A 21,739-nucleotide genomic window follows, 5' to 3' on the forward strand; every position below is an offset into this window, starting at 1 on the left:
AGTGCGTCCAAACATGGACGTCAGGGAAGCAGCATGCATGAACCAGATGATCGGGAATAAAGTTACACCCGTCTATCTAACATCTAAGGTGCAATGGTGCACAGCAAGAAATGCAGCGCTTACCAACAGATGAGTGGAAACAAGGAGGGGGTGAATGGAGGGTCCCGATGCGCGTTTCGCGGCAGCTAGAGGCCGTTTTCTCAAGGGAGTGTGTCTCAGGTCCCTGCAGGACCTTCTAATAACCCCGTTAACGTAGTCACATGGCCTGAAACGGCCAATCAGGACGGCTAGAGTAGGCGCATGCGCCCTGCTGCCGTCAGGTCCTGAACTGCAGATAGGGTGTCACGGGAAGTGCACACACACCAGGGGAGAGCCCACCAAGTGGTGCACACACCGTAAAGATGCCCACCTGCAGACAGGAAACGATAGTTCGCAGTGCAATGCGCACAGCGATGAGAGCATGTATGAGGACAATTGACTGGATGACAAAAAAATAAATTATTTCTGTGTTTTTCACCGTTTTTCCCATTCTAATGATGGATTTTCGCGCCCGTGACGGCACGTGGCACACGCAAGTCAATGATGTTTTCCATGACAATGCAGAAGGGGGCACTAGTGGGCTCAACAAAGATCTACAGGAGGTTACTTTTCGCTTTAAAGAACTATTACGTAAAAGAACGCGAATTTGGTGGAACCACGAGTTCTTATACAGAAGGACCTAATCCGTAGGGGACTTCGTATCCAAGTCTTTCCCTCATTTCCTATATTGGATGATAACTTCAAAAATCAATGGGAGGAGCTAACAAATACATGCTCCAAGGGATTTATGGTCCTGTTGAAACAAATGAATCATGAATCACTGATGTCCATTGAAACTGAAATTGATGGCCTGCAAGTCACCTTGCAAAAAAATATGACAGCGGAGGCCCTCAAAAATTTCAATGATGAGGTTGATGGTGAACTGCAAAAATGCGCGAACGATATTCAGTCTACTAAAGCAATAAAATTAAGAGAGACATTCAAGAGAAACAACAATGTCACGTGTATAAATGGCAAAATTCTTTTGGACGATCCCATTCTCGCTTTAGGAATGTATCATATTCTTGGTCTAGATCCATCTCACGTTCAAATAGATCCACTCATGAGACGACAAAATGCCTCGGGATACACAGTCTGGTGGTACCTCGACTACTGAGGCAATTAATCAAAAGATTGATACCAGACAATTCACCAAAACCCAAAACTCTGGGGGCAGGGCCCCCCAGGCTGGCCCTCAGGGTGGCCTACAGGTATTGAACCTTTCATCTCATTCACTGACTGTGGCACAATTAGAGGTTTTAAGTAAAGGTACCGTCACACTAGACGATATCGCTAGCGATCCGTGACGTTGCAGCGTCCTCGCTAGCGATATCGTCCAGTGTGACAGGCAGCAGCGATCAGGCCCCTGCTGTGCTGTCGCTGGTCGGGGAAGAAAGTCCAGAACTTTATTTGGTCGCTGGACTCCCCGCAGACATCGCTGAATCGGCGTGTGTGACACCGATTCAGCGATGTCTTCACTGGTAACCAGGGTAAACATCGGGTAACTAAGCGCAGGGCCGCGCTTAGTAACCCGATGTTTACCCTGGTTACCATCCTAAAAGTAAAAAAAAACAAACACTACATACTTACCTACCGCTGTCTGTCCTCCAGCGCTGTGCTCTGCACTCCTCCTGCACTGGCTGTGAGCGTCGGTCAGCCGGAAAGCAGAGCGGTGACGTCACCGCTCTGCTTTCCGGCCGCTGTGCTCACAGCCAGAGCAGGAGTGCAGAGCACAGCGCTGGAGGACAGTCAGCGGTAGGTAAGTATGTAGTGTTTTTTTTTTTTTTACTTTTAGGATGGTAACCAGGGTAAACATCGGGTTACTAAGCGCGGCCCTGTGCTTAGTTACCCGATGTTTACCCTGGTTACCGGCATCGTTGGTCGCTGGAGAGCTGTCTGTGTGACAGCTCTCCAGCGACCAAACAGCGACGCTGCAGTGATCCGGATCGTTGTCGGTATCGCTGCAGCGTCGCTAAGTGTGACGGTACCTTAAGGGCCTAACCTTCTCTCCCACTAATCCTTTCAATTACTTTGTAGCGTTAAAGGATTTGCACCTCTTTTCCCGTAAATTGATCCTGAGAAAACTTCACAGCAAAAAAAGTACATCAGAGACCATGAGTGAGGTGGAAATGAACACCTTTCATGATCTAGAGGATCTTCTTGGGGAACAAGACAGTCCATGTGCAAGTAGGTTTCCCCCGTCCATCATGCCTGGGTCCACTAGGTTCCCCCCCTTGTCTCTGAGTTCAAATGTTGAAATTTTTACAAAATTGGTTAATGACGATTTTAAGAAACTCTCGTCAAGGTGCAGATTCGACAACCTAACATTCAAGCAGCGTCAAGCTATTACAGAACTACAATCTTTTAAGGACGTTGTTTTCAAGCCTGCAGACAAGGGGGGGAACATAGTTGTTTGGCCTTGTGAGAAGTATGAGCGAGAGGCCTTTCGACAGTTAAGAGATTCTACAACATATTGCAAATTGTTGTTTAACCCTATGACCTCCTATGCTCGAACTCCAGGCAATTTTGGTCAAAGCCCTTGAGACTAATATTTGTTGTGAATTCTGTGGCAGAGCTCCCTCCTGTGGTCACAAGTGGTACTTCGGCTGATTCTCTCTGGGAGCTTCCGTTTGTGGAGGAAACTGGTACTGCTGCTTCTGAGTTTCCTTCCTCAGGTGATCTGGTGAGGTCGTTAGGTGCTTCTCTACTTAACCCCACCTAATGCTTTGATTCATGCTTCCTGTCAATGTTCCAGTGTTGGACTTGTGTTTCTCTGGATCATTCCTGTGGCCTGCTGCTCTGCATAGCTAAGTGCTTCTTTGCTATTTGTTGCTATTTTTTCTGTCCAGCTTGTCTATTTGTTTTGCTGGAAGCTCTGGGACGCAAAGGGTGTACCTCCGTGCCGTTAGTTCGGTACGGAGGGTCTTTTTGCCCCTTTGCGTGGTTTTCTTTAGGGTTTTGTGTAGACCGCAAAGTTATCTTTCCTATCCTCGTTCTGTCTAGAATATCGGGCCTCACTTTGCTGAATCTATTTCATCCCTACGTTTGTCTTTTCATCTTACTCACAGTCATTATATGTGGGGGGCTGCCTTTTCCTTTGGGGTATTTCTCTGAGGCAAGGTAGGCTTATTTTTTCTATCTTCAGGCTAGTTAGTTTCTCAGGCTGTGCCGAGTTGCATAGGGAGCTTTAGGCGCAATCCACGGCTGCCTCTAGTTGTGTTTGGAGAGGATCAGGGATTGCGGTCTGCAGAGTTCCCACGTCTCAGAGCTCGTTCTATTATTTTGGGTTATTGTCAGATCACTGTATGTGCTCTGACCTCCATGTCCATTGTGATACTGAATTGCCTTTCATAACAAATATTATCACTAAAAGAGTGTTTGATGGGTTAATGGTTAGGTCTCTGTTGTGAATTCTGTGGCTGAATTCACTCCTGTGGTCACAAGTGGTACTGCAGCTTCTGAGCTTCCTCCCTCAGGTGTTCTGGTGAGCTCGTTAACTGCTTCATTACTTAACTCCGCCTGATGCTGCTATCCTTGCTCCTTGTCAATGTTTCAGTGTTGGATCTGAGCTTCTCCTGATTGTTCCTGTGACCTGCTGCTCTGTATAGCTAAGTGCTTTTTGCTTTTTTTTTGTTGCTTTTTTTCTGTCCAGCTTGTCTTTTGTTTTGCTGGAAGCTCTGAGACGCAAAGGGTGTACCGCCGTGCCGTTAGTTCGGCACGGTGGGTTTTTTTTTGCCCCTTTGCGTGGTTTTGCTTTAGGGTTTTTTGTAGACTGCAAAGTTCGCTTTACTGTCCTCGCTCTGTCCTAGAATATCGGGCCCCACTTTGCTGAATCTATTTCATCCCTACGTTTTGTCTTTTCATCTTACTCACAGTCATTATATGTGGGGGGCTGCCTTTTCCTTTGGGGAATTTCTCTGGGGCAAGTCAGGCCTATTTTTCTATCTTCAGGCTAGCTAGTTTCTTAGGCTGTGCCGAGTTGCCTAGGTAGTTGTTAGGCGCAATCCACAGCCGCTTTTAGTTGTGTTTAGGATAGGATCAGGTGTGCAGTCTACAGAGTTTCCACGTCTCAGAGCTCGTTCTTGTATTTTTGGGTATTTGTCAGATCACTGTGTGCGCTCTGATCGCTAAGCACACTGTGTTTCTGGATTGCCTTCATAACACCTGTCATTAGCAAACATAACAGTACAAGGAGCCCCTCTAATGATTCTCAATAGAGGGAAAGAAAAAGTTCTGACATCATTTTTTTTTTTTTTTTTCTGCTCTGTGTTCACTTTTTTTTTTTCCCCTAGACATTTGGGTGATTCTGGACACAGGTGTGGACATGGATATTCAGGGTCTGTGCTCTTCAATGGATAATCTCGTTATAAATGTACAAAAAATTCAAGATACTATTGATCAGAAATCTATGTTAGAACCAAGAATTCCTATTCCTGATTTGTTTTTTGGAGATAGAACTAAGTTTCTAAGTTTCAAAAATAATTGTAAGCTATTTCTGGCCTTGAAACCTCATTCTTCTGGTAATCCTATTCAACAGGTTTTGATTATTATTTCTTTTTTGCGCGGCGACCCTCAAGACTGGGCATTTTCTCTTGCGCCAGGAGACCCTGCATTGAGTAGTGTCGATGCGTTTTTCCTGGCGCTCGGATTGCTGTACGATGAGCCTAATTCAGTGGATCAGGCTGAGAAAAATTTGCTGGCTTTGTGCCAGGGTCAGGATGATATAGAAGTATATTGTCAGAAATTTAGGAAATGGTCAGTACTCACTCAGTGGAATGAATCTGCGCTGGCAGCTTTGTTCAGAAAGGGTCTCTCTGAGGCTCTTAAGGATGTCATGGTGGGATTTCCTATGCCTGCTGGTTTGAATGAGTCTTTGTCTTTGGCCATTCAGATCGGTCGACGCTTGCGCGAGCGTAAATCTGTGCACCATTTGGCGGTACTGCCTGAGGTTAAACCTGAGCCTATGCAGTGCGATAGGACTATGACTAGAGTTGAACGGCAGGAATACAGACGTCTGAATGGTCTGTGTTTCTACTGTGGTGATTCCACTCATGCTATTTCTGATTGTCCTAAGCGCACTAAGCGGTCCGCTAGGTCTGCCGTCATTGGTACTGTACAGTCCAAATTCCTTCTGTCCATTACCTTGATATGCTCTTTGTCGTCGTTTTCTGTCATGGCGTTTGTGGATTCGGGCGCTGCCCTGAATCTGATGGATTTGGATTATGCTAAACGTTGTGGGTTTTTCTTGGAGCCTTTGCGGTGTCCTATTCCATTGAGAGGAATTGATGCTACACCTTTGGCCAAGAATAAACCTCAATACTGGGCCCAGCTGACCATGTGCATGGCTCCTGCACATCAGGAAGTTATTCGCTTTCTGGTGTTGCATAATCTGCATGATGTGGTCGTGTTGGGGTTGCCATGGCTACAAACCCATAATCCAGTATTGGATTGGAATTCCATGTCGGTATCCAGCTGGGGTTGTCAGGGGGTACATGGTGATGTTCCATTTTTGTCGATTTCGTCATCCACCCCTTCTGAGGTCCCAGAGTTCTTGTCTGATTATCAGGATGTATTTGAAGAGCCCAAGTCCGATGCTCTACCTCCGCATAGGGATTGTGATTGTGCTATCAATTTGATTCCTGGTAGTAAATTCCCTAAAGGTCGATTATTTAATTTATCCGTGCCCGAACACGCCGCTATGCGCAGTTATGTGAAGGAATCCCTGGAGAAGGGACATATTCGCCCATCGTCATCACCACTGGGAGCAGGGTTCTTCTTTGTAGCCAAGAAGGATGGTTCGCTGAGACCGTGTATTGATTACCGCCTTCTTAATAAGATCACTGTTAAATTTCAGTATCCCTTGCCATTGTTATCTGACTTGTTTGCTCGGATTAAGGGGGCTAGTTGGTTCACTAAGATAGATCTTCGTGGTGCGTATAATCTGGTGAGAATCAGGCAAGGAGATGAATGGAAAACTGCATTCAATACGCCCGAGGGTCATTTTGAGTATCTAGCGATGCCGTTCGGACTTGCCAATGCTCCATCTGTGTTTCAGTCTTTAATGCATGACATCTTCCGTGAGTATCTGGATAAATTCCTGATTGTTTACTTGGATGACATTTTGATCTTCTCAGATGATTGGGAGTCTCATGTGAAGCAGGTCAGAATGGTTTTTCAGGTCCTGCGTGCTAACTCTTTGTTTGTGAAGGGATCAAAGTGTCTCTTCGGTGTGCAGAAAGTTTCATTTTTGGGGTTCATCTTTACCCCTTCTACTATCGAGATGGATCCAGTTAAGGTCCAAGCCATCCAGGATTGGATTCAGCCGACATCTCTGAAAAGTCTGCAAAAGTTCCTGGGCTTTGCTAATTTTTATCGTCGCTTCATCTGTAATTTTTCTAGCATTGCCAAACCATTGACCGATTTGACCAAGAAGGGTGCTGATTTGGTTAATTGGTCTTCTGCTGCTGTGGAAGCTTTTCAGGAGTTGAAGCGTCGTTTTTGTTCTGCCCCTGTGTTGTGTCAGCCAGATGTTTCTCTTCCGTTCCAGGTCGAGGTTGATGCTTCTGAGATTGGAGCAGGGGCGGTTTTGTCACAGAGAGGTTCTGATTGCTCAGTGATGAAACCATGTGCTTTCTTTTCCAGGAAGTTTTTCGCCCGCTGAGCGTAATTATGATGTGGGCAATCGAGAGTTGCTGGCCATGAAGTGGGCATTCGAGGAGTGGCGTCATTGGCTTGAAGGAGCTAAGCATCGCGTGGTGGTATTGACTGATCATAAGAACTTGACTTATCTCGAGTCTGCCAAGCGCTTGAATCCTAGACAGGCCCGTTGGTCGTTATTTTTTGCCCGCTTCGACTTTGTGATTTCGTACCTTCCGGGCTCTAAAAATGTGAAGGCGGATGCTCTGTCTAGGAGTTTTGTGCCCGACTCTCCGGGTTTATCTGAGCCAGCGGGTATCCTCAAGGAAGGAGTCATTGTGTCTGCCATCTCCCCTGATTTGCGGCGGGTGCTGCAAAAGTTTCAGGCAAATAAACCTGATCGTTGTCCAGCAGAGAAACTGTTTGTCCCTGATAGGTGGACTAATAAACTTATCTCTGAACTTCATTGTTCGGTGTTGGCTGGTCATCCTGGAATCTTTGGTACCAGAGAGATAGTGGCTAGATCCTTCTGGTGGCCATCTCTGTCACGGGATGTACGTACTTTTGTGCAGTCCTGTGGGATTTGTGCTAGGGCTAAGCCCTGCTGTTCTCGTGCCAGTGGGTTGCTTTTGCCCTTGCCGGTCCCAAAGAGGCCTTGGACACATATTTCGATGGATTTCATTTCTGACCTTCCCGTTTCTCAAAAGATGTCAGTCATTTGGGTGGTCTGTGATCGCTTTTCTAAAATGGTCCATCTGGTGCCCTTGGCTAAATTGCCTTCCTCCTCTGATTTGGTACCTTTGTTCTTTCAGCATGTGGTTCGGTTGCATGGCATTCCTGAGAATATTGTTTCTGACAGAGGTTCCCAGTTTGTTTCAAGGTTTTGGCGAGCCTTTTGTGGTAGGATGGGCATTGACCTATCCTTTTCCTCGGCTTTCCATCCTCAGACTAATGGCCAGACCGAACGAACCAATCAGACCTTGGAAACATATCTGAGATGTTTTGTTTCTGCAGACCAGGATGATTGGGTGTCCTTTTTGCCGTTGGCTGAGTTCGCCCTTAATAATCGGGCCAGCTCGGCTACCTTGGTTTCTCCATTTTTTTGCAATTCTGGGTTCCATCCTCGTTTCTCTTCAGGACAGGTTGAGTCTTCGGACTGTCCTGGTGTGGATTCTGTGGTGGATAGGTTGCAGCAGATCTGGACTCAGGTAGTGGACAATTTGATCTTGTCCCAGGAGAAAGCTCAACTTTTCGCTAATCGCAGACGCCGTGTGGGTCCCCGACTTCGTGTTGGGGATCTGGTTTGGTTATCTTCTCGTCATATTCCTATGAAGGTTTCCTCTCCTAAATTTAAACCTCGTTTTATTGGTCCGTATAGGATTTCTGAGGTTCTCAATCCTGTGTCTTTTCGTTTGACCCTCCCAGACTCCTTTTCCATACATAATGTATTCCATAGGTCGTTGTTGCGGAGATACGTGGCACCTATGGTTCCATCTGTTGAGCCTCCTGCCCCGGTTTTGGTGGAGGGGGAATTGGAGTATATTGTGGAGAAGATTTTGGATTCTCGTGTTTCTAGACGGAAACTCCAGTATCTGGTTAAATGGAAGGGTTATGCTCAGGAAGATAATTCCTGGGTTTTTGCCTCTGATGTTCATGCTTCCGATCTTGTTCGTGCCTTTCATGCGGCTCATCCTGGTCGGCCTGGGGGCTCTGGTGAGGGTTCGGTGACCCCTCCTCAAGGGGGGGGGTACTGTTGTGAATTCTGTGGCTGAATTCACTCCTGTGGTCACAAGTGGTACTGCAGCTTCTGAGCTTCCCCCCTCAGGTGTTCTGGTGAGCTCGTTAACTGCTTCATTACTTAACTCCGCCTGATGCTGCTATCCTTGCTCCTTGTCAATGTTTCAGTGTTGGATCTGAGCTTCTCCTGATTGTTCCTGTGACCTGCTGCTCTGTATAGCTAAGTGCTTTTTGCTTTTTTTTTTGTTGCTTTTTTTCTGTCCAGCTTGTCTTTTGTTTTGCTGGAAGCTCTGAGACGCAAAGGGTGTACCGCCGTGCCGTTAGTTCGGCACGGTGGGTTTTTTTTTGCCCCTTTGCGTGGTTTTGCTTTAGGGTTTTTTGTAGACTGCAAAGTTCGCTTTACTGTCCTCGCTCTGTCCTAGAATATCGGGCCCCACTTTGCTGAATCTATTTCATCCCTACGTTTTGTCTTTTCATCTTACTCACAGTCATTATATGTGGGGGCTGCCTTTTCCTTTGGGGAATTTCTCTGGGGCAAGTCAGGCCTATTTTTCTATCTTCAGGCTAGCTAGTTTCTTAGGCTGTGCCGAGTTGCCTAGGTAGTTGTTAGGCGCAATCCACAGCCGCTTTTAGTTGTGTTTAGGATAGGATCAGGTGTGCAGTCTACAGAGTTTCCACGTCTCAGAGCTCGTTCTTGTATTTTTGGGTATTTGTCAGATCACTGTGTGCGCTCTGATCGCTAAGCACACTGTGTTTCTGGATTGCCTTCATAACACCTGTCATTAGCAAACATAACAGGTCTCCAAAGGTACCCACGTTCTATTTGTTACCCAAAATCCACAAGGATTTTTACCTGAAACCCCTTGTGGAATTATTGCCCTCCTATATCCGTGACGCGATGGACACCCTGAATTGGGTTGATGGTATCCTTGTGGATAAGAGTACTCTCCTCATCACTATTGACGTCGAGAGTTTATATACTTGTATTGACCATACCCAGGACCTGGAGGCTGTTCATCTCTTCCTGGGGACTTCCGACCTGGACGGCTCTCTATGTGGTTTATTCCTCGATCTGCTGGGCTGTGTCCTATCCCACAACTTTTTTGTCTTTAAAGACAATTTCTATTTACAGAAGCGGGGCACAGCCATGGGGGCGGCCTGTGCACCCTTGTATGCAAATCTCTTCCTGGGTGCCTGAGAGAGATGCATATTTGGCGACGGGGACCCACCGGCGCCTTCCATGTGCTGTGCTGGTACCGCTATATTGATGACATCATTATGTTGTGGGATGGGTTGGCCTGCCAGCCCGAGGATTTTATGAGGCTATTGAATGATAACATCTTCAGTATTCGACTTACATATGTCTTTGTTGAGAGGAGGGTTGACTTCCTGGACGTCCGTCTTGAGGTCGATAGTGACAGGTGCATCCAGACGGACATATTCAGGAAGCCTACCTCTGTCAATTCTCTATTACATGCATCTTCAGCTCATCATTCGTCCACTGTGAGAGCCGTCCCGGCCGGACAGTTCCTTAAGATGTGGCGAATTTGCTCTACTGACAACAACGCTTTTTAGCTCGAGGCTATAGCCGTAGATGTATTAAAACTGGGTATGATCATGCAAGGAAAACCTCACATACTAGTTTGCTACATCCAGTGAAGAGATGCAAAAGTGTAGGTAGGGATGGACCTATTCGGTTCATCTCTACCTACAATCACGAATGGCACAACATGCGTGCCATTCTAAATAAACATTGACCCGTGTTGGGAGTTGATCTCGCCTTGAGGGCCTCCCTAGGTAGCTTTCCTTTGATGGCCCCCAAAAAATCCAAAAATCTTCGTGACTTGCTGGTTAGGAGCCACTATGTTCCGGCTCCCAGCAATCCCTTTGGCACTAGTGGTCCTCAGTTTGGATCCTCCTCATGCGGGCACTGTCTTGCCTGCGCCAATGTCCTACGCTGTTCTTCCTTTGCCTCATCAGATGGGTCAAGGGAATTTAAAATCAGACAACGTATCTCTTGTGGTACTTCTAATGTTATATACTATGCCACGTGTTCGTGCCCCAAAATATATGTGGGCCTTACCACGAGAGAATTAAGAATATGGATACGTGAACATGTGCGGGGCATTGGCGCGGCCGAGACAGTGTCCGATACTTCGGAATTGGATACTATTCCTCGTCATTTCAAGTTACATCACAATTGTGACGCCTGTATTTTGAAAGTGAGGGGGATTGATGCCCTCCATCTTGGTATAAGAGGGGGCGACAATAAAAAACTTCTTGCACAAATCGAGACAAGGTGGATCGTCCAATTAGATACCATAATACCGAAAGGCCTCAATGAATATTTAAGCTTTGCCCCTTTTTTGTAGTACTCCTGATATTTGGTTTCCTAGACTCCTGTTCCCACATGCCCCCATGTTTATCAACCCCTTGGATGCGTTTTTAATTTTAATTTTTTTATTTAGTGTTTGCGAGTCTGCTGATTTATTGCGCCTCCATATTTTCTCCTACTGGGCCCCCCTTTCGGACTGAAAATGACCCCGGACTTCACCTCATTATATGTGAAAATTACAGCCATCTCAGCGACTTTGGATGATTTCAACTTTTGTAATTTGTAATTTGAATACGCATTTTGTGATGATATAGTTATATGCAGCTATGTGGTGTTTTTTTTTTTTTTTTCGTTTTGTACATGCTCTCATGGCTGTGCACATCGCACTGCGACCTATCGTTTCCTGTCTGCAGGTGGGCGTCTTTACGGTGTGTGCACCCCTTGGTGGGCTCTCCCCTGGTGTGTGTGCACTTCTTGTGAAGCCCTATCTGCAGTTCAGGACCTGACGGCAGCAGGGTGCATGCGCTGACTCTAGCCGTCCTGATTGGCCGTTTCAGGCCATGTGACTAAGTTCACGGGGTTATTAGAAGGTCCTGCAGGGACCTGAGACACACTCCCTTGAGAAAGTGGCCTCTAGCTGCCGCGAAACACGCGTCGGGACCCTCCATCCACCCCCCTCCTTGTTTCCACACATCTGTTGGTAAGCGCTGCATTTCTTGCCATGCACCATTGCACCTTAGATGTTAGATAGACGGGTGTAACTTTATTCCCGATCATCTGGTTCATGCATGCTGCTTCCCTGACGTCCATGTTTGGACGCACTGTCTTTTCCCTGAGTTACGGTCTTTTGACCTTTATTTATTGAAGTGTATATGTGGGGTGGGGATAGGTGTGGGTGGGGTTCATAACAGTCTGCATTGTTTTTGGTGTTCTATATATTGTTGTGACATTTTACCTTTTTCTACGATATAATAAAATGATATGATATCTTTTAGATATAATCAGTTTTCTCTTTTTGTCCTCCTGTTGTTATTTGATACTGTTTGGAGCTGATTTTTGATTTGGGTTTGCAGACAGATATTCTCTGCCACCCTGGTCTCTAAGTATGTATATGGGATTTTGGTTGCTATGCTTAGCTTTTACTTGTTATTAAAATGAGGGACCCCATAAAAAAATGATGTGGGGTCTCCCCTATTATTAATAACAAGCGAAGGCTAGGCAGACACCTGTGGCCTGATATTAATAGTTTAGAAAGGGTCCATGGATATTGGCTGCCTCCCAGATTAAGAACATCAGCTTTCAGCCGCATCAAAAATGGCACATCCATTGGATGTGCCAATTCTGGTGCTTAGCCTCTGCTCTTCCCACTTGCCATGGTGCTGTGGCAAGTGGGGTAATAATATTGGGGTTAATTTCAGCTTTGTAATGTCAACTGACATGAAGCCCAGGGGTTAGCAATGGAGAGGTGTCTATAAGACACCCCCGTTACTAACCCCAAAGTCAAATGTAATAAAGGCAAACACAGTGTAATGTCCTTTAATTGAAATCAATATACAAAGTCCTTTATTTGAAATAAAAACTCCCCAGACCTATTTTACCCATTTATTAATATCCTAAGAAAAATTAAAAAACAAAGAAATCCTCATCTGTTCATTGATAATCCATTTGTCCCACAACGAGCCCAACTCAGCTACATCTGGATGCTTTGCTGAGCGGTCATATAAAATGTGACCACTCAGCCTGGCATCCAGGAGACACTGAACTGCGTGTGAAGAACGCAGCTTCGGTGCCAACAAGTGCTGAGGTCATTAATTTGACTGGAGTTCATAGCAATGACCTCTGGTCACCTCACTGATATCACCGCTCACTGCATGTGAATTGTTCTTAGTATGGGAGGGGGCCAATATCCTTGTCCCCTTCTTAGGCTATTAATATCTGCCTATTAATGTCTGCCTAGCCTTTGTTGGTTATTAATAATAGACGGGACCCCACGTAATTTTTTGGGGGGTTCACACCTTATTCTACACCAGTAAAGTAGACAGCTGTGAGCTGATACTAATAGCCTGGGAAGCTGCATGTTTATTAACCCCTTCCCAGACTATAAACATCAACACTCAGCTGGTTAAGAATAATATGGGGGACAACACACCATTTTTTAAAATTTTGTTTAGTTAATTATTAGCTAAATACATGTACACGTACTGCACTGGTTATATATCTCAATGACCTCTATCTATCTATCTATCTATCTATCTATCTATCTCTCTATCTATCTCTCTATCATCTATCTATATCTTTATATAATATTGTTTTATTAGTTAATAAACTAGCTTGAAATGACAGAGGATTACTGTTTGTAAAAGCTGATGTTAAAAACGCATTGCATACGGATTATACGCATGGCATACGGATGCTAGGTGAGACTAGGTGAGAAAAAAATGCTATTCAACTTTTCTGGCTGAGAATCTTGGCTACTTTTTATACGCTGATATGAGCGAACCATTAATGAAAGCCTAGCCATGCAGAACATGGGTCCCGTGAGAGATGCGTGAGGATTGGGATCCGTCTAAAATTCCTATGTTAAATAAAGCATTGGTTGCTAAAAATTCAAATTGGTAAACAAAAAAAAAATTTTTGTAGGCATTTTTTTGCTTTGTTTTTTTCATTTTAAGCCAGATAAATCGACCATTACATACAAATCTTCATATGTTTTTAGTACCGCTTTATATCAGGTGGGCTTGAGTGGAATGATTCCCTGCAGACCTTTAATATTCTTATCTCCATGATGCTGTGATTGAGCTGCCTTTTGTTTTACATTTGATTTTTGTTTTCCTGGATTTTGTGCCCTTTCACACCTAGTTATTTGTTATATATTAGACACTTACCGTACTTGTTTTTAATTTTTCCCATCGTCCCTCTTTTCAGATTGCTAACTTTACCCTATATCCTGATCCTTTGCTGACGCCCCTGTGACCCATGTCTGAAGTCCTCCAAGGTTAGAATCCCTTCAGAGTATTCTGTTTGGTGTTTCCCGCTATGTTTTATGGTTTCCATATGTTTACTCATTATTTGTGTTGTATTTCATTCCACTTATTTCTTTTCAGCATTTTGTGTACTTTGGTTATGATCTGTCCCCAGATTTCACAATACAGTCTGCATAGATTATTCACTAGATCTTAGACCTAATTAGACTGTAATTTGAATCGACATGTCAGAATTGCTGTATAATCCTATTTTGAAAGTTTGACTACAATCTCTGCCCAATTAGACTGATAGTCGGCTCCTCAGTGTCCCTCCCTCCCGGTCGTTGCTGAAATCTCACACTGCTCAGAACAAGCTACAACTGTCAGTCAGCCTGGGTGGGTAGAGACTGAATAAACTGAACTCTTAGGCTTTATAATCTGGACTCCCACTCTTATCTGGACAAATAAAATGCTTATTTTAATATCAAAATTACACAGCCATTTTTAGATGGATTTTCAAAGTAAGAACATCGGCTTCATTTGGTCTAAGAGATTTATTTATTAATGTATGCAGTTTGTATTGTGAAATCTACTGGTAGATCCTTTTTAGGTATCCCTAAAGTCATGTAGTGAGAATTTCCATAAGTTCCTATTAGAGGGTAACTAGTTATTAGCGGGTGGCCCCTGGTCAGGAACCTCTCTAACCGCGAAATCAAGGCGTAGCTACAAATCTCTCCATATTGAGGAAAATGAAAATCAGCAATGCAAGTCAATGTGTCTGTGAAAAAAAAATCGATGACATCTCAGTGCAGGACGATTTTCACGGACTGTCAGAATGGAGAAGGTGGAGGAATTTAAAAAAATACTTTCTCCACATATAAGAAAATTGGATGACCGCAATACCAAAGTGATCAAACTCTGATTAAACTCGCATCAGAATTTGGTCAGAATACCGTAATTGGTCTGATTTTCTCGTACACGAAAAAATCATATGTTTGAATGAGGTGTTATGTGGCGCACCATTTTGATGCCGCATGTATTAAATCTTAGCAGAAAAATGATGAAAATCCTGATAAGTTGGCTACACCCAATTAAAGTCCCATAGATTTTATATACCATCTGTGGGACAGGTTAAGGTTTAAAAAAAAAAAAAATAAATAATTTAAAATATGTGCCCGACATACAAAGATATACACTATATTCGTCGTTTCAGAAACTGAAGCAATAAATATGTCTAGAATTCCTATAAGTTGTGTCAGGAATTATCAATCAACAGCACTTAAATGCCTGAAATTCAGTTTAGTATGACGGAGAGGGAACACTAATTTAGTTTGTAGTGTTTTTGCAAGCTACAGGGAAAATGATTGAAGACTGGCGCATTGTTTGCCATTCTTGAACCAGGATTCACTTTTAGCTGCCCAGACTGCACAGTCAGAAATTTACTATAGTCACTGACCAGAGAACATTCCTGCTATAATTTAAAGGGTCAAGTAAACAAGGCAGCACACTGCAGCGCTAAAACATGCAAACATGAAACACGAAAATTTAACTGCATTACTGCACTAGAAATATGAAAAATGAGAGAAAGAATACATTTCAAAAGACTGACCGTCACATCCAAACATAGACTAAGGCTACTTTCACACTAGCGTTAACTGCAATCCGTCACAATGCGTCGTTTTGCAGAAAAAACGCATCCTGCAAAAGTGTTTGCAGGATGCGTTTTTTCTCCATTGACTAACATTACGCGACGCATTGCGACGGATTGCCACACGTTGCAACCGTCGCGCGACGGTTGCGCCGTGTTTCGGCCGACCGTCGGCCGCAAAAAACGTTCCATGTAACATTTTTTGCAGCCGACGGACCGTCTTTTCCGACCGCGCATGCGCGGCCGGAACTCCTCCCCCACCTTCCCGCACCTCACAATGGGGCAGCGGATGCGCTGAAAAGCAGCATCCGCTGCACCCGTTGTGCGGCGGAGGCAAAGCTAGCGTCGGTAACCTCGGCCCGACGCACTGCGACGGGCCGAGCCCGACGCTAGTGTGAAAGAAGCCTAAGTGTGAACAGGTGCTGAACCTAGAGTCGCCAACTCATATATAGTCAAGTAAATATTATTTTGAAATGTATTCTTTAGCCTTCTGACTGAGCACTCCACCTCCTAGTCACAGGTGTTTTAATTACAGCAGGTCCAATACCCCTCCATAGAGAGAGAGAATTTTAGTCTAAGAAGAGGTTTCACAGGTACCCATTCAGATGGAGACGTTTATTCTCAGCGAGGAAAGGCAAGTTTAGGACCTGGTATAAGAGAGATGCCGTAAAGTGGCTACCAGGTACACATAAAATTGGCCATTTTTATGCGCTAAAAGCTCTCATTTTTCATATTTCTAGTGCAGTAATGCAGTTCAATTTTCGTGTTTCACGTTTGCGTGTTTTAGCGCTGCAGTGTGCTGCCTTATTTACTTGACTATACAGTATATGAGTTGGCGACTCTAGGTTCAGCACCTGTTCACACTTAGTCTATGTTTGAATGTGATGGTCAGTCTTTTGAAATATAATTTAAAGGGGTTATCCACTACTAATATAAACACCTTTTAACCCCTTCACGACCTCCGCCGTACTATTACTGCGGAGGTCGGATCCCCTGCTTTGATGTTGGCTCCGGCGCTGAGCCCACCTCAAAGCCGGGACATGTTTGCTGTTTTGAATAGCTGACATGTGGCCGCAATAGCGGCAGGTGAAATCACGATTCACTCGCCGCTATTAACTAGTTAAATGCCGCTGTCAAATGCTGACAGCGGCATTTAACCGGCGCTTCCGGCCACGCGGCCGGAAATGCTCACATCGCCGACGCCATCACATGATCGGGGGGTCAGCGATGCGTCGGCATAGTAACCAGATGTCTCCTTGAGACCTCTATGGTTGCTGATGCCTGCTTGCTGTGAGTGCCACCCTGTGGTCGGCACTCATAGCAAGCCTGTAATTCAGCTACATAGGAGCGATCTGATGATCAGAGCCGATCAGGCTATGCCAGCTTCTAGCCTCCCATGGAGTCTATTTAAGCATGGCAAAAGTAAAAAAAAAAAAAAGTTGAAAAAAATATGAAAAAACTAAAAAAAAATATGAAAGTTTAAATCACCCCCCTTTCACCCCATTCAAAATAAAACAATAAAAAAAAAAATCACACCTACACATATTTGGTATTGCCGCGTTCAGAATCACCGAATCTATCAATAAAAAAAATGATTAACCTGATCGCTGAACAGCGTAGTGAGAAAAAAAATTGAAACCCCAGAATTACGTTTTTTTGGTCGTTGCGACATTGCTTAAAATGCAATAACAGGCGATCAAAAGAACGTATCTGCACCAAAATGGTATAATTAAAAATGTCAGCTTGGCACGCAAAAAATAAGTCCTCACCTGACCCCAGATCACAAAAAGTGGAGACGCTACGGGTATTGTAAAAATGCGCAATATTTTTTTTTTAGCAAAGTTTGGAATTTTTTTTTATCACTTAGATAAAAAATAACCTAGACATATTTGGTGTCTATGAACTCGTAATGACCTGGAGAATCATAATGGCAGGTCAGTTTTAGCATTTAGTGAACCTAGCAAAAAAGCCAATCAAAAAACAAGTAGGATTTTCCTGTTTTCTAGTACACGACATGCTAAAACTAATGATGTCGTTCAAAAGTGCAAGTTGTTCCGCAAAAAACAAGCCCTCACATGGCCCTATTGACGAAGAAATAAAAAAGTTATGGCTCTGGGAAGGAGGGGAGTGTAAAACGAGAACGCAAAAACGGAAAAAGGCAAGGTTGTGAAGGGGTTAAACTAAATGTTCAACCCTGATAAAATAAACATTTCAAAAACCTGACCTGCACATCCAAACATAGACTCAGTGTGAACAGGTGCTGAACCTAGAGTCGCCAACTCGTATATAGTTAAGTAAATAAGGCAGCACACTGCAGCGCCAAAACATGCAAACTTGAAAACACGAAATTTGAACTGCATTACTGCACTAGAAATATGAAAAATGAGAGCTTTTAGCGCATAAAAATTGCCAATTTTATGTGTACCTGCTTAGCCTCTTTACGGCATCTCTCTTATACCAGGTCCTACGCTTGCCTTACCTCGCTGAGAATAAACGTCTCCATCTGAATGGGTACATGTGAAAATAAATAAGGCAGCACACTGCAGCGCTAAAACATGCAAACTTGAAAACACGAAATTTGAACTGCATTACTGCACTAGAAATATGAAAAATGAGAGCTTTTAGCGCATAAAAATGGATGGAGATGTTTATTCTCAGCGAGGTAAGGCAAGCGTAGGACCTGGTATAAGAGAGATGCCGTAAAGAGGCTACCAGGTACACATAAAATTGGCCATTTTTATGCGCTATAAGCTCTCATTTTTCATATTTCTAGTGCAGTAATGCAGTTCAAATTTCGTTTTTCAAGTTTGTATGTTCTAGCGCTGCAGTGTGCTGCCTTATTTACTTAACTGATAAAATAAACAAACCTATACTCACCTCCCGTACTCCAGCTGTGTCGGCGCTCGTGGTCCCAGGGCTGTGATGCGGTGAAATGACACGTGATGCCCATCACCCGAGATCTCGATCCGAGCATGTGCTGAACCCGGCAGCTGTTTTCATGGAGGCATTTTTTATCAATATTTATTAAAATTATATTTTCATTCTCATGTTATTGCGCCTTGCACTTATCCTTTTTTTAGATAAATATTTTTCTTTAAGGCAAATATTCTTATAGAAGGTTCTGTAATAACTGCAAAACGCATGACTTATATCAGGGATGTCAAGCTCAAATAAACAGAGGGACAAAAATAAAAGTTTGGACAAAGTCACTGGCCAACCTATATTTATTTAAAAAATGTCTTCAATTGAGGAAGTTTTCCCTTATCAAATATAACGATGAACTTTTTCACACGGAAACAAACTTAGGTTATGTGCACACATTGCGGTTTTTACCGCGGAACCGCGGCGATTTTGCCGCTGCGGGTCCGCAGCAGTTTCCATTGCGTTTACCGTAACCTGTAAACCCTATGGAAACCGCAAACCGCTGTGCACATGCTGCGGGAAAAACCGCGCAGAAACGCAGCGGATTATAACCCGCAGCATGTCACTTCTTTGTGCAGAACCGCAGCGATTCTGCACCCATAGAAATGCATTGATCCGCTTACTTCCCGCATGGGGCTGTGCACACCATGCGGGAAGTAAGCGGATAATGTGCGGGTTATACCCGGGGTGGAGGAGAGGAGAGTCTCCTCCAGGCCCCGGGAATCATATTTGTGGTAAAAAAAAGAATGAAAATAAAAAATAATGTTATACTCACCTCTGAAGTCTCAGCGCTGCACGCAGCCGTCCGGTCTCAGGTTTGCTATGCGACCAGGACCTGCGGTGACGTCGCGGTCACATGACCGTGACGTCATGAAGGTCCTTCTCGCACAGCATCTTTGGAACCGGACCGCCGCCTGCAGCGCCCAGGAGATCAGGACGTCAGAGGGTGAGTATATCATTATTTTTTATTTTTAACATTACTATTGATGCTGCATATTGCTGCATATGCAGCATCAATAGTAGGGGTAAAATCCTGCAGCGGAACCCGCAGGACAAAACGTGATAAATCTGCAGGGATAACCGCAGCGGGTTTGCCCTGCAGATTTATCAAATCCGCTGCGGGAAAACCCGCAGGGACCCGATGCAACGTGTGAACATGGCCTTAAAGTGGTCGTCCCACGAACAAAGTGCATTTTTATTAATAGATCTTAGAATAAAATATTCGAATAATATATTCAAATAATATAATAAGTTATGTAAGCTCAGTAAAAAGCATATAGCCCATTGGTCTAATTTAAATATGAAATAACAAAGAAAAAAAAACCTTGAATAATACAGATAATAAAATATGATTCAAACAAAAATGTCCCCAAACACAGTATGATATCCCCACAAGTGACTTCTTCGACATGCATGGTATGATAACCCTACTGTACCCTCCTCAATCCCCCAACAAAGAATGGTAACTCCATCACAGTATGAGTCTCCTACTCCAATACCCAAACAGCCCTCCATACAGTATAATGGCCACAATTAGTGCCCCAAACAGTATGAGCCGCACATGGTGTTCCATACAGTATAATGGCCACAAAAAATGCTCCATACAGTATAATTTCCCCACAAAGTGCTCCATATAGTATATTAGCCCACCATAGTGCTAAATGCAGTATAATGTGCCCCATACAGGAAGAGAGATATGATGTCATAGGCACCACTGAAACTCGTCTTCAACTTATTTATTGGAAGCATGATTAATGAGAAGAGGGGGTATTACAGAGATCCAAGCTTCAGAGACTGGTAGCTCTGTTGAAACTGTTTCGGTAAGAATACAAGAAGAAGAAGAAGAACAGAAAGGATACTATTGTAGGTGTTTACTATAGGCCACCTGGACAGACTGAATATATGGATGAACTCTTTTTTTCATCAGATGTCTCTGTTCTAAAAAAAAATTACAACATAGTGATCAAGGGAGATTTTAACTATCCAGATATTTGTTGGGAATCTCTCTCAGGCAAAAATAATGAGTCCGAAAAAATATTTTTTCTCTTGCTGACAACTTTATCTTTCAAAAGATAGATGAGAAAACAAGAAGATCTGCAATCTTGGACCTAATCTTTAACAACAGGGAGGAAATGGTTGAGGAAATAAGGTGGCTGGGAGGCAGCAATCATGCTATCCTCGAATTTTGGATTACAAGAGGAGGAAGACCAGTGAGGACTTAGACTTTAAGACTGGATTTCAGAAAGGCAGATTTTAATGGACTCAAAAAGAGCGTAGGAAAGGTCTAATGACTGGATGTTCAAAAGAAATGTCCAAGAAAGATGGGATATGAAATTCTCACTGCACAATCGTTAACAATCATGAAAAGAAAGAAGAATTGAAAACATTTAAAGAGACCAGGGTGGATGAACAGAGAACTTGGAAAAAAAATGTATATTAAATGGAAAGAGGGGGGCATATCTACAGAAGAATATACTGCTGTTTTGCAGGGAATGCAGGACAAGCATTAGAAGAGCTAAAGCCAGTAATAAACTGAGGCTTGAAAGGGAGACCAAAAGCAATGGAAAAGGATTTTGGGGTAAAGAAAAAGAAAAGTCAAAGATGCTATAGGATTTTTACAGGAGGAAAAGGCTACTTTCACACTAGCGTCGGTACAGGCCCGTCGCAGTGCGTCGGGCCGACGTACCGACGCATGCTGTGAAGTAAAAGCACAACGGGGGCAGCGGATGCAGTTTTACAATGCATCCGCTGCCCCATTGTAAGGTCTGTGGAGGAGTGGCGGAGTTCCGGCCGCGCATGCGCGGTCGGAAAAAGCGGACCCGACGGACAAAAAAATGTTGCAAGCAACGTTTTTTGTCCCGACAGACTGCAAAAACACGTCGCATCCGTCACACGACGGATGCAACGTGTTGCAATCCGTCGCAATGCGTCGCTAATGAATGTCTATGGAGAAAAAACGCATCCTGCAGGCAACTTTGCAGGATGCGTTTTTTCTTCAAAACAACGCATTGTGACGTGCGTCGAACGACGCTAGTGTGAAAGTAGCCAAAGGGTGAAGTTGTCAAAAATGATGTTGAGAACTTTTACATTCCTACTTTGCATCTGTGTTCTGTAAGAAAACAATTCTAACATTAACTGATCTTCACGGTGCCATAGAAGAAATAAAAAAAAAACACACTATAAACAAAGAGATGATGAGGGAACACTTAGCTAATTTAAATTAATTTAAATCTTCTGGTCCAGATTAATTACATCATAGGGTACTGAAAGAGTTAGCAGTGGAAATTAAAGAACCACTAGCCAGAATGTTTGAAATACCCTGGTGAAGAGGGGAAGTCCCAGAAAATTGGAGAAGGGCAAATGTTTCTTTCTTCAAAAAAGGAAAGAAAACAGAGTAAGAAATTACATGCCAGTGAGCCT

The 21,739-nt window shown here is 43.8% G+C and overlaps 1 protein-coding gene across 9 annotated transcripts in view; it reads left to right on the forward strand.

Moving 5' to 3' along the window:
• Nucleotides 1–21,739, forward strand: part of APBB2 (amyloid beta precursor protein binding family B member 2) — a 454,628-nt gene that overhangs the window by 178,745 nt on the left and 254,144 nt on the right. For 4 of the 9 annotated variants that reach the window (XM_069744546.1, XM_069744545.1, XM_069744551.1 and 1 more), the window contains one exon: nt 13,712–13,781. The exons of the other annotated variants lie outside the window; for them this stretch is intronic. In XM_069744546.1, coding sequence (XP_069600647.1) covers nt 13,763–13,781 — 19 coding nt within the window. In that variant the 5' untranslated portion in view covers nt 13,712–13,762. The remainder of the gene's footprint in view (nt 1–13,711; nt 13,782–21,739) is intronic. 9 annotated transcript variants of the gene reach the window in all.

Source organism: Ranitomeya imitator, chromosome 1 (assembly GCF_032444005.1).
Source record: "Ranitomeya imitator isolate aRanImi1 chromosome 1, aRanImi1.pri, whole genome shotgun sequence".
Lineage (NCBI taxonomy): Eukaryota > Metazoa > Chordata > Amphibia > Anura > Dendrobatidae > Ranitomeya > Ranitomeya imitator.